The following is a 13,566-nucleotide window of genomic DNA, read 5'->3' as shown; positions in this document are numbered from 1 at the left end:
ACACTCATGTGCTTGAGATAACAGGATGAAAAATGGAATCACTTAAAATGTAACCACTGCAGTGCCAGTGAGCTAAGCAGTGACCCTCCAGTGCATAACTGGACAAAATAATTAGTTTTTTTTTTATGTAAATACAATTCTGTTTCTGTCTTTTTTCCCTCTATTTCTCATCCCTGCTGTCACTCACTCAGCCTCTGTCACTTTGTCGGCCCATCTCAAGGTTACTTTAGTTCATTGGGAGTGTCTTATTGCACCACGTGATCCTGATGCAAAGTTACTCTGTGTCAAAGCTGTGGTGCTCAGCTGCAGGGACGTTTAGGCTGCATGGTGTGATGTGCCATTGACCAAAATAGCATAGATTCCTTTTGAATAAAACAATGTTCACAACGTTTAGAGAATATATGAAAATACTCATACACATGCTTTTCTTACATGCATAATTACTCATTTTATCTTTTCTTTTTTTTAAATAAACATTAAGCCTAAATGCCCAAATTTATAGCATCGCGTTTATTAATGACTTTACAGAATTCCATGATCATTTGACAATACATATAAGAATAAACACTTGATTTAGACGTGTGCATTCAGAATAGACATTTCATCCCCAGTAACCTTGGCGTCGATCGCATCTTCCGTCTGTCCTATTAAGCCCTTTCATTTCAGCAGGGGAGTCTGCCATTGCGCAGCGGCCAACTAGGTGAAGGAGGAAGATCCACCAGGAAGAAGGATGCTTCAATAGGCCGGTGTTTGTTTCTTCAGTCCGTTTAAACCCGCTGGACATCGCCATCTCCTGCCCCGCTCCCCCACTGTGGTCCGTCTCAGATATATTGTCGCCCCCCTCTCCCTCCCCCCCTTAATCTCCCAGATTGTCGGCGACTTGCTGCAGTCGATGCTGCAGTTTTGAGCCGCTCCTGCACCGGGACAGCTGACTCAATGAGAAAGACATGCTCGCATTCGTTTTGGTCTCTGGGTCGCTCTGGATTATATTAGGTGAGTTTTGAATACGTGTTCGTGTTTTGATATATATGTATATATACATTAAGGCCTATTGTATGATTTAGCATCGCTGGGCTGGGCTATAACAGGCGATGCACCTGTCTCACAGGGGCTGAGGCGCATTGTGTGTCATCACTGCCGGCTTTTTCATTCATTGGGCTGTGGTGTTTTTTATTTCATTCTTTTTGCAGAATCTACTTCGTCGAGTTTCTAATCATAGGACTCCTACTTAATACACACTGTAGTTGGCGCTTTGCCTGCACAGTGACGACGCTAGTGACATTTTAATATGTTCTCAGACTACACGTGTATCAACCCAGCTCAACGCAAACGTGTGACATCTCGGTTTTTAGCGAGCCTTAGCTTCAACCACAGTGCTTCATCCTTTTCTGTGGGCTTATTGGAGCAACGTGGAGGGATGCTTCCAGGTTTGCTTTACCTTTTATCAGGTACAGTAGGGGTGGACCGGCTGCCATGCGGCTGAATGCATGTTGGTCATCTTTAAACAGCAGTGATTTGATTTCGGTGACAGTGTGTTTGACGTCGAAACCATTAAAGAAAGACCAGTTCTCTCTGTGTGACAAATAGGATCAAACGTGTGCATTCGAGGGCCGGCCAGCTGCTAAGGTCGTGTGACATTGTGCGTAGAAACCGGACACACGTCATTAGTGAACAGCCTTTCAGTCGTCCGTGACCTCCTGGTGACGCTTGTGTCAACACCTAAACGAGGCTGTAACAAAAACCGCACCTCACATTCTTTTATTTCACACTAAACGGGGCCACTTTGACAGGAAGCCGGTTGTGAAAGTCAGCATTTTGTCTGTGATGTCCTCCGCCATGCCTCAGTGATGGAGGGAGGGAGGAGGAGGAGAAGGATGAGGGAGAGTGACGCGCTTCTAATGACCGCGTCTGATTGGACGGAGCTGTCCAGGCGATAGGGTGCTGAAATCCTGCGGCCTACCCGGCAAAGTAGAGAGCACAGCATGTTCCACTCTCACTGACACCACCCCGGTTTACAGAGCGGTTTTAGGGGCATGGTAACGCTTCAGAGGCGCCATCGTTAACCCCCGGTCGTCTTTTATATGCACGAGCAGATTATGGCAAAATATATAATTCCTTTTGAGACGTGTTTGATGGTATAGTTCTGATTTTATTCGAGGTGTTGTAAGACAATAGAATAGGGTCATTCTAGCCCATGCAATGTGATGAAAGAAACAGTGCCCAGTGAATTCTTGTTTTTAATGTATCGTGGCAGTACATCACAGCAAGGCTATGTTTTAATGGTAAATAGGCCTTGGTGTAATTATGTATTCCTCCGCCAAAGAGTATAGGTCTTCAGCAGCGCTGCACTGCATGGTTGCTAAGTGACAAACAGCCAGTAACAGTTGGGATTTTGGTTGGTGCATTAATATTAAAATTTGCTGTTGCAGGTGTTGTATATTTAATAACCAGCAAGCGGCCAATTAGAATCGAGGCTCAAAGTTGTTTCGAACAGACTGAATTGTTCGGCTGAAAAAATATACACAGTGACGCTGAAAAGTGCCCCCTGGGGTGATTCATGACACCTTTAACCTGTCAGCACATCCCAACACCCTGCTGCTCCTCAATATAAATAATTCATTTTAATCACCATAGTGCAGCCCCATACAGCCTGTAAACCTATTCTTTGCCCCTCCTCAATATTTGATTAAAAGGACGGTGGTGAAGTCACCCCACCTTTGTGCAGAAAACAACTAATAATGCTTTAGTATTGGAGGATGGAAGCTCTTCTTAACATAACACAAGGCCCATGTCCACTAGAGGAATAAGAACTGTATGACTCTTATGACATGTTGCATTTTCTTTCATTCAAACTACTTTTTGGATGGTGTCGAATTAGAGATTGCAAGAAGGTGGAGGTAGGGAGTCAGAGGGATTGTCAAAAGGTTGAAAACCTGCAAATTAGAGAAACACTGCATGACTGCACAATTTCACAGAATAAATGTGCAGTGTTGCCTGCTGTGTAATAAATGTCTGCCACTATGCGCTTGTTTGAGGTTATGAGGAAAACTGTTTCTCACCAAAACAAATTCCTGTTTCAAGTAAAGTGTTTTTTTTTCCTTTGCCTGACTTCAATCACATGTCAAGGTAGTGGTTTTAAGATGACATATTTATTGCTCTAAACTCTCAATCCTGGTGTAATCAATAATATCAGCCAGTCTGGGTGCTCGCAGATCCACATGACAGCTTTCCCTCTCAGTGGCATTTTGCTGTTTCAGCATTCACTGCATCCTCTTCCTCAATATTGTGGCTAAGACTAAAGTGCTGCACCAGGCCTGTCTGCCCATCACATGCTCAAGTCGCTTACAGATCAGACTTCAGAGTAATGTACTATGTTGTCTTTGTTTTGTTTGTGTTTGTGTTTTGTCATGCTCCTTTCAGATGGAAATATTCCTCCAATATTGATGGGTTTACTATAGAAATCCCTTTGATTCCAGAAATTCATCAAAAGGAGAATGATTTAACAAAAGAATTAACAATGTGGAGAAGGAAGGCTTTCACCAGGAAGCAGTTATGTGTAGCAGTTAGTCAGTTAGTTTGTGGTTGTCAGCCTCTTTTACTCACAGCCTTTAAAATGAAGCAGTACCCACAAAAGCCCCATGACACGTTACAAATGCACAGGGATGGACAATTTAACTGTCTGGTTCAACTGTTTTAACACTTTCATTATTATTCAGGGAAATTAAGATAAGACAAGATAATAAAAGATAAATACATAAAATTTCAACCCCCTCAGATTGTTATACAGAGTCAAACCCTCACTCTGACTTTGATATTCAAATCGAACTAGGAGCAGCCTAATTTAGTGTAAGTGTGTGTAATTTGTTTAAATGTGCAAATATCAACCGTGCTAGCAGAAGTCTCTATTTGCATATGTGTGCCTACTTATGTGTATTGTGTGTCACTATGCCAGTGTGCGGGAGTATCTTTTTAGTGAAGGAGAATAAGAGCACTACGTGTTTAGGTAGGGGAGGGTTTCAGAGAGAGAGAGAGAGAGAGAAAGAGAGAGAGTGGTGGAGGGAGGGGCGGATGGGGTGAGAGAGCGAAGCGTCTGTCGAGCTGAGGGTGGTGTGATACGGAAGCCAGCCAGGCCCAAACTAGGCCAAAACGCATCTTGCTGCCTTCCTCTTGCTTGCCTCAGCTTAATCTGACCGGTAGCAATGGAAAGGTAATCACTAGTTTGCTCAGGGTGATGTGATATCCGCCTCAGGCCCCTTAACACACCACATACACACACACACACACACACACACACACATAAACACAGACATACATCACGCCTCATCGGCTGCCTGGCTGCCTCCAACGCCTTTGTAAGTGCCGCTGCCTAGACCACAGCTGCTTTAACCCTTCTGCAATGTAATTACAGTTTAGATCGTTCACCTTACTTGCTTTTTCTTAAACCTTTGCTTGCTCTGTATGTCTCTTTTTTACCTTTAATTTGGCATTATATCATAATATCAGTCTTTCCTGCTTTATATCATAAATAGTTCTTATTTCTTCTGTAGCTTATATTATTCTGTAATTGTATTTATCAAATTATAGTTGCAATTACCCATTGTGTTGCATATTTATTCAAGAGGGGAAATGGCTGTTTCCTGTGTACAGGATGTTACGTGTTTCTACAATTATACCTCAGCGACAGCAGGAAGTAGTGGTTTGACTCATGGCGGGTGGTCTTAATCGAGGAATGGCAAAGAGAGATAAGGGTGGGGGGTTAAAAGAGAGTGAGTGATAGAGAAGGCGCTATGCAAGGATGAGTAAGAATTGTTAAAAAGAGGAAGCAATGGGTAAAAGACAGAATAAATGATGATGCAAGTGAAGTGATCCCTAACCGTGGAAAAACAGGGGGAAAACACATTTAAATACTAAGAGAAAGCCTTGTAGGATGTCTTTAAATAGAGTGCGGCCGTGAGGTTACTAGTGGTCATCCAGCTCTGTGCTAATAGGCTGTAATCTCCCCACGCTGGACTCTAATCATTGGTGACATCCCTCAGATGGGCCGATGAGGCGGGACTTAAGGAGGCAGGGCTGTGTTTCCTCCTCTTTAAGCCTCAGAGGTCACAGGAAGTCTAGCTGGCCCATTCACAAGCCCTCATCCCTGCATGACTTGCAGCACTAACGCTACACCAAAATCTTTCCAAGTGGAATATTTATGAGAGAGAAGGTCCTCATGAACAGGTGACATACAAGTATAGACGAGGAGCTGCTGCAATAAACAAGCGATGATGCAGCAGAGGTTCATTGCTAAAAATCTATATTTTGACCAGTTTTACTCACGTTGTTTAAATGGACTTAATAAAGTGACTCCAGCCTTTCACAGGGCCTCAGGGGAGTGACTATTCAGAGGCACTTTAGATGAGCCATTTGCACTGCACGTACCAAGTCCCTTCATAAAATATTGCCACTTCTTGAGCATATTTAGCTTTTTTTATGTGAGTGGATACAGCTGGATATTTTCTTTTAGTCCTTGTAATTCATGTTTAAGTGCCACAGTTAAATTAAATATGCTAGTAGGAATTCAACACCTAAGTGCATTTTGTGTGAGCTGATAAACTTAGGTTCTAATTCTAGTGTAGACATTTTAGTCAGCATGTACAGTTGTGAAGATTTGACCTGCTTGTTTATTTCCATCTAAGAGCTGCAATATTAAACCTGGCTGCCAAGATAAATCCCTGCTGAGGTCCGTTCATTCATCCTGCAGCATGTGCAAAAAGTTCAGATGTTTATTTTTTTAACCCAGCTGTTCATGCACAGTATGTGCACTTTATGTTTTGCAATAGATATATGATCCTGTGCACATCTGTCAGGCTTTCCAGATAAATGTATATTGATGTCTCCAAACTAGACATTGATTGATGTTGCATCAGGATTTTGAAATCTTTTTTATTTATCAATATTCCGCACATTTCACAGTGTTGATTCTGTTTTATCAGATGAATGAGGCTGCTTGCTGCCCTTACAGCACACACAGATTTCAAATATAGCCAGTCTCTCTCCATACAGCACATTTCAATGTGACATTTCAATGTGACAGACAGATGTCAGAAGCTGTGATTGAAAATCCCACAAAAAGCATGTTATTAAATGTCAGTCAATAAATATGAAGAGACAAGTGAAGTTCTCAAACCTTCACATAGCAGCACAAGCTAGATGTTAACATGCGTAATTGATCATCTAAATGTATCATTCAGCTGAGAAAGTGGACATGTAATTCTCAGGTGTGCAAAAGAAAAAAAACACTTAATTCAAGCTCTTTCTGAACTTTCACCTGCACTCACAGGCTTCATCTGCTGATTCAGTTTACTCAGTTGTCATGGAGATAGCTCTGTTGTCTTCAAATTTATTGTATGTGTTAGTTTTCAGCATTGCCTTACAATAAACCTTTATTACTGCTATATCTAAATTATACTGAAGGACTCAGGATCTGTAGTTAGGGGGATTATCCTGTAAAGTCTAATGTTCTAAATTGTGTCCACATCAACAATCCTTCCTTGAGCAAGACACCAAACCTACCTTCATTTAAAGCCACGCTGTAAATTCAGCAGGATTTCCGCTGGAGGGAGAATGAAGATAAACTCACACATTAAACAGAGAGGTCTTTGAGTTCAAAAAATGATAAAGGTCATTGTTGTTCCCGACCTGCTGTTCCCCGATCACGCCAGCTGAAGCAACAATCTTTGTAGAAGACTACAGGGATGGACCTTAAGACCTGTGTGTTTGTGCATGCCGTGCGTGCCTATGTGCGTGCCTATGTGCGTGCCTATGTGCGTGCCTATATGCGTGCCTATGTGCGTGCCTATCTGCGTGCCTATGTGCGTGCCTATGTGTGTGTATGTACGTGCGTGCATGCGTGTGTTATTTATGTTACTACAGGACAGAGAGTTGGACACCAAACCAAGCCATAGGCTGCAGTAGAGAAAAGGTTGAAACAGCTGAGCAAATGACCCTGTTCATGTAAGATAGTCATGCAAATTTAAGCACCTATTTCCCAATATTTAAATTTGTGTCCAGTTTCAGAGGCTGCACAGATGTGGCCTCTAGAGGCCTGAATGTACCTTGTCTTTAAATCCACCTCAAAAGTCCCCTTGAGTGAAGGATCAACTGGTTGTCATCAAAATTGTGAAAAGACAATTGCATTTCTTGGAGGAGCCAGGCATTTCATGTCATTGTGGTGGTTTTGACCGATATCTACATTGAAGGAGTCGGGCCCTGAAATGAGACACAGCTACTATGTGTAGTGAAAGGCTGATTGGTTCTTTAAGACCTTTCACTGCTTCACACCCAACACTTAACGCTGCTACAGTCTGACATTACTTTTTAAGAGAAAACATTGTCACTGTCAGATTCTGCTCTGAACATTTTCTACTCTGTCTTGTTCTCACAGTTTTCTATTGTATTCTCAGAGAACAGACAGTTTTCTTTATTGGCAGTCAAACAGGAACATGCGGACATGACCAGAACACAGAGAGAGAGAGAGAGAGAGAGAGAGAGAGAGAGAGAGAGAGAGAAGAGAGAGAGAGAACGAGAGAGAGAGAACGAGAGAGAGAGAATGAGAGAGAGAGAGAGAGAACGAGAGAGAAAGAGAGAGAGAGAGAATGACAGGCAGTAAGATGTTTGTATCTCTCCTGGAGGCCAATTAGGTGTCTGGCAGGCTGTGACTCTCCTGCTGCTGTCAAACTATTTCATGGCAGGACGATGTTGTATGTACTGTTTGCGGGTACAGCACCAGGAGTGGGTGTTCAATTATGAGTCAGCAGATGCAGATTATTTCCTGATGTTGTCCAACTAGCTCACGAACTCTGAAAGTTTCCAAAATATGTGTTTTGCGACCCGACAAATGGTTTGCAGAGATGAGTGTCATAGAAATAGGGTTTGTGATTAAATGGGACCCAGGCAAGATGGTATTTCATCAAATGTTACTGACACTACAATCCAGATCCAAAGTTTTTCTGTCTGTATGAGTCTGCTTTAAACCATTGAAATAGTCGAGTGAACTGACTTTGTGAATTGTTTAGCCAAATCCAGCCTCCCCTATTCCAGCCTTCTGCACAGTGGAGTCAGTAGGTTATGTCTATATTTAGTTTCCCCTCCTCTGCCTCTCTTTCCAAACACTGTGGCTCTGTCACCAGTGCACAACAGAAAGCACATGCATTGAGCTATGTTACATGTAAGCTGAGCAGCCTGTTCTCTTTTCCCACGGTGAAGTTTATAGAGATCATTTAATGCATTTTCAATATCAGTTAAATCATGCACGCCAACAAGCAGATAAAGCAAGTGTGTATCATGGACTGGTAGTTATTGTCTTAAGTAGTTTAGAACTTTACTTGTAATGTCAAGTAACAGTATTAAGATGCCAAATGTGTCCTTCCTGCAGGTTTTTATCTAAATCACTTTCAATTACTTGTTAATTTAAATTGTAACATCCATATAGTGTGTGTCTCTATGAGGATATCTGCATGTGTCTGGCAAGGTGTCTTTAAAAACAAATTAGGTTATTTGGTTATTGAACATCCACTGGGGAAATCATTGCCAGAATCAACGTATTTCCCTGAAACATAAACTTCTCAAAATCATCTCTGAAGTGATCATCGTAAAGAAGGACATGCATTCATTATGAGGCAGTCCATCCGAGATTTACTATCAGATCAGTTGTGAAATGCAGTCCACAGTTGTAGAACAGGTCAGGTTACTGTTTCTTAACGTAAACAGGTAGATCTTGTTGATGGTGATCAGTGCCTGATAGCAGAGAGGTTTGTTTGTTTGTTTGTTTGTCCTGTTGGCACGACACCGACATGGAAATTATCTTGTCTGTGTGTGTTGTGCTGCATGCCTGGCTGGTGCTTTGTCATTGATCTTCCTGTCAGAACGGCTAAGATGTTCTGTAATGTTGAACAATACAATATGAAATGTAGGATGTGCAATATTGTGGTAAATATATATCCTGTATATGTTTTCCTGTACAGGAAAATATTTATTTGTTCTCTGCAGATCAATCAATCATATTTGAACAACTCTAAAACTGATTAATAAATGTGTTGACTGTTGTGTGTTTTTACCCATAATGTATCTTGCAATGTGCAGAAGTACTGGGCAGATATTTAGACTGTTGTTCAACGAGATAAATCAACGAAACCGTAAACTGTACAGAATACAGACATAGTCTCTGTGACGTCGCCCATGGTCTCTTAATTATGCTGCCTTAAAACAATTAGTATAAAATGAACCATAGACTGTATCAAAAATGGACGTAGCATCTACATCGAGGTCCATTCTCTCAACTTGATCCAATCGTACTTACCTACTGGAGTCGCCATTTTGTTAGACTTTGAATCCGCCTCATTTTCTCTGACCAAAAAAGGGCATTGACTTGATGTTGGGGGGGGAGGGGATACGTCATTCTGGCTGACGTATACCTCCGAGGCGAAGTGAGGGCCAGTGGCTAACTGTCACTCAAGAGGCAGCGCCCCTTATTATTTATAAACTTGAACATCCAATTAAATAAAAACTAGCCTGGTACAAAAAAAAATTCACCCCCCTCAGTGTTGTCATGAGGATATGACCTAAACATACAGACTAAAATGTTTTTCTTGTACCAGGCCTTAAATAGGTTTAATTATGCTGTGAAAAAGGCCTATTTAACATGGGGGTCAATGAGAAATTGCTCTATTATGAAACCTGCCCCTAGTGGACACCCAGCAAACTGCAATTTTTGGCACTTCCATATTGGATCAACCAGAAAGTCACTGTGGTTAGGGCTTGGAATCAACCCCAGGAAAAATTTGTCATGAACTGAGAAACTGGTTTTACAGACCCAACCGTTTTGGCGGGGAGTGAATTTTCAGCCCTGGGGGGTTGCCGCTTGGTCCCAACTGGAGCTCCATATTCAAACAACGGACTTGAGATCAAATGCTTCATTTATCTCTTAGAAAGAAAGAGAATGGTTACCGTTACATGACCGTTTATGTTTAGGCTAATGAAAGGTGACGGCTAGGTTTAGGCATCAAAACGCCTTAAAACGAAAAATGTCATGGTGTGGCTTAGTACTTCCAGGACATAAACACCAGTCCCTGAGGTTAAAATCCTGTCTTTTCTGACTCATCCACTACCACAACCCACCTCTCTACGCAGAGTGTAGCAGTCGTATACTCACCTGATTTCCTTCTTTGCTTTGGACGTCATTTCTACTGAGATACACATGAAATTCCATTGCATGACTTTCCATATTTACATGTACGAGCAGTGAATGGGAACAGATTGGTCCATTCCAAACACCTGAAGCTGTGCCAGATTTTGTTTCTCATTTGTCATGGCTTTACAGTAATTCAGTGGAGCTATGGGACAGACTCCAGCTGTGCACAGTGGGCCACTCTGTGTACATCCCAGAATTAACTTTGACATTGTAACTGCTCCAACGCCCATGTCAAAATAGATTAGGTTTAGTTCAGAACCATCATCATCAAGTGGTTTCAGTTATTTTCTATTGTGCTCAACATTTCCCAGCACTTCAGCAGCTCTAATTCCCCCGTCAAGATTACTAGAACTGCAGACAAAAAGCAGACAACAGAAAAAGAGGAAATGTGAGATTTATACAGTAGTGTTACAGGCACATTGCTGGTTGCAGGCTCATCAGAGGGATCTATTATGCTGCGGTTACAGGTGATAGTTTCCATCTGAACAGAAACTTGAGTTTTGTTGAATTAAGAGGATCCGAGCCCAAGTAGAAGTTTGGGAAAACTCTGCGTCAGGGAATTCACTGTAGAGCAGTTGAGGGTGCTGTGCTACTGACTTGAATCATTGGTGTCATCAACCATCAGTGGAGATGATGAGTAATAGATGTTGTGTCATATAGGTCAGTTCTGCTTTACAATTGACTGTAGATGATGACTGATGTGCAAAGTATAACATTTAAAAAAATACTTTACCAGTGTTGTTGTCTCTTATTCTGATCTGTGACACACTTTATACTAAACTGGCACGCAATTGTAGTTCTGTACATGAAGTACTACGTTTGTGTATGGTGAACCGTAATGATACAACCTATGATGTTTTTTTTAACCTATGATTCCTTATATACCATCTACACATTTGTTTGTTGCTACTGTGCACAGTAATCACACCTTATGTGTTATCATGTCTACCTCTGTCAGGATTTCACAGAGTACTAAGGGTCAGTAACATTAAGGGGTATTAAATCTTTAAACAGATATTAGAGGTTTTTTTTTTCTAATATAATTTTTCTTTTTATGTGTCACTGGTCTTTTGAATTAATACAGCAGCCTGTGCCATTAGGTGTGTTAGCAATAAAAACCGGTGCATCAGCACCAATAGAAGACACTAAAGCTGTGTAATTTTTATGGGAATTGAGAGGTTTTAGCAGCCTGAGGGGGGCTCAGTTCAAAGCTGATTTAGTGGATATTTTACAGGCTGATGACAGTATTTCTTTAAATTCTCTGTGGTCACTGCAGTGTTTCTGGGAATTTGAAAGGCTCATTGCATAGATCCATTGCTTACACACTGACAACAAAAACAATGCAAAAGGTTCTTATGGTGCAAAAATAGTGAATGTTTCACTCGAAGGAGCATCTTACAGGTTCATATGATTCAGCTTCCCTTCAGTAAAGTAGCAGTGTAGAAAATAGTGTGACTACTCAAACTAATAGGCGAATGAGGAAGTCAATGTTCCCATGGCCTCAGATATTTATACCTACCGGCCTTGCTGTCTGTTCTGTGGCTCTGTGCATGTGTAAGTGTAGGAGGGAGAGAGAGTAAGCAGACAGGAAGTGATTCTGATTGGCTATGAGCTGCGGCAGTGCCCTGATACCATTCGTTCAGTCAGGTGGTGCTGTCTCTGACTCATTTCCCAAGGGGAGGGAAGGAAACCCTCCAGTCAGCTCTGCAGCACGCCTCCCCCTCAGATAAATTATGCATCTCATGCCGCGTGTTTGTGTGTGTGACGGAGGATGAGACTTGATTAGCACTGCGCGTGTGTGTGTGTGTGTGTGTGTGTGTGTGTGTGTGTGTGTGTGTGTGTGTGTGTGTGTGTGTGTGTGTGTGTGTGTGTGTGTGTGTGTGTGTGTGTGTGTGTGTGTGTGTGTGTGTGTGTCAATTTTATCAGAAATGTCTATCTCAACTTGGTTAAACTCTGAGAGACTTGTACAAAGGTCTAGTTTTGTGTGGTTGGTGAATGTGTATGTCTACGGGGGGTAGTAGCTCAGTCCATAGGTGACTTGGCTGGGAACCGTAGGGTCGCTGGTTCAAGTCCCTGTGTGGACCATGTATGGCTGGAGAGGTGCCAGTTCATCTCCTGGGCACTGCCGAAGTGCTGTTGAGCAAGGCACCGAACCCCCAACTGCTCGGGGCGCTAGTCACTGGCAGCCCCCTCGCTCTAACATCTCTCCTTAATTGCATGTATAGGTCCTGGTTGTGCATGTGTGTATTTCGGGCCTTTGTGTGTAACATGTATAATAATGAGAGTGAAAAAATTGAATTTCCCCGTGGGGATAAATAAAGTAATTCTTCTTCTTCTACGTCTGGACAAGCCCTCTCATCTCTTTTTCTGTTTGTCTTTGAACCCCCAAAATATAACCTGCGTTGAAAATACACTGTGGAGACAGTGGGCTTCCTCTTGAACTACAAACATATGCAGACTAATTGTAAACTGTGAAGTGTGAAGAGACTGCCTCTTTGGACTTTGTAGGTCTATTCACATCGGCTCACAGAACTTAATACATTTAGAAATCAGACCCTGAAAAAAATGATGATGTTTTTTTATATTTTTAACAGCACAAACCCCAAAGCCATCATTTCCCCTGGCACACCTCAGTTGGCTTTAATGGGGTATTGATTAGGTATTGACTGATCATGCCAAGATGCATCAACGCTGGGACTGAAAATCACAATTATTCCACCAAATATTGATTTTAAACCCATTCTAAATTAAAAATAAAATGTTGCCAACATTTTGAAAAACATGCACACTGAAACATTTAGAATTATTTTTGTATTTCAGACATGTCAAATTAGTCCTATTCAGATTTTGGTTGTCATAACAATGCTACTGCTGTAAATACACACAAAAAAGCAGCAAAATGATTTTAGACATCCTAAGTCAAAGGTTGTTTTCTATCCTGCAGAGCTGAGTTCCACCCTGATGGAGAAGATGCAGGCCCAGGAGATGATGAGCGGCCTGAGGATACCGGAGATGGATGAATTGGGACAGTTCTTTCGCTCCCTGCCGACCTCCACACTGGTGGGCATCGGCGCTCTGACCGCCGTGCTGGCGTACTGGCTAGCCACCAGACCCCGTCCCATCAAGCCACCCTGCAGTTTGCTGCACCAATCTGAGGAGGTGCCGGTAAGATGGAACGCACACTCAAACACACGCACACAAATGTATTCACAGATGCATGCAGAAGTATATTGGAGTCTCATTCACGAAGGCGGACAGTGTTATTGAAACACTCATTTGCAGACCCACCAAGTGAATGATTTGCACCTCCCTTCATAGATATCTTATCTTTCTCC

The 13,566-nt window shown here is 42.1% G+C and overlaps 1 protein-coding gene across 1 annotated transcript in view; it reads left to right on the top strand.

Moving 5' to 3' along the window:
* Nucleotides 1–861: 861 nt before the first annotated feature.
* Nucleotides 862–13,566, top strand: part of acsl6 (acyl-CoA synthetase long chain family member 6) — a 34,521-nt gene continuing 21,816 nt past the window's right edge. Inside the window, exons 1-2 of the mRNA XM_083927068.1 lie at nucleotides 862–993; nucleotides 13,176–13,396. Coding sequence (XP_083783194.1) covers nucleotides 948–993; nucleotides 13,176–13,396 — 267 coding nt within the window. The 5' untranslated portion in view covers nucleotides 862–947. The remainder of the gene's footprint in view (nucleotides 994–13,175; nucleotides 13,397–13,566) is intronic.

The sequence above is a fragment of the Echiichthys vipera genome (assembly GCF_963691815.1).
Source record: "Echiichthys vipera genome assembly, chromosome: 14".
Classification (NCBI taxonomy): domain Eukaryota; kingdom Metazoa; phylum Chordata; class Actinopteri; order Perciformes; family Trachinidae; genus Echiichthys; species Echiichthys vipera.
This window is presented reverse-complemented; position numbering and strand designations above follow the sequence as displayed.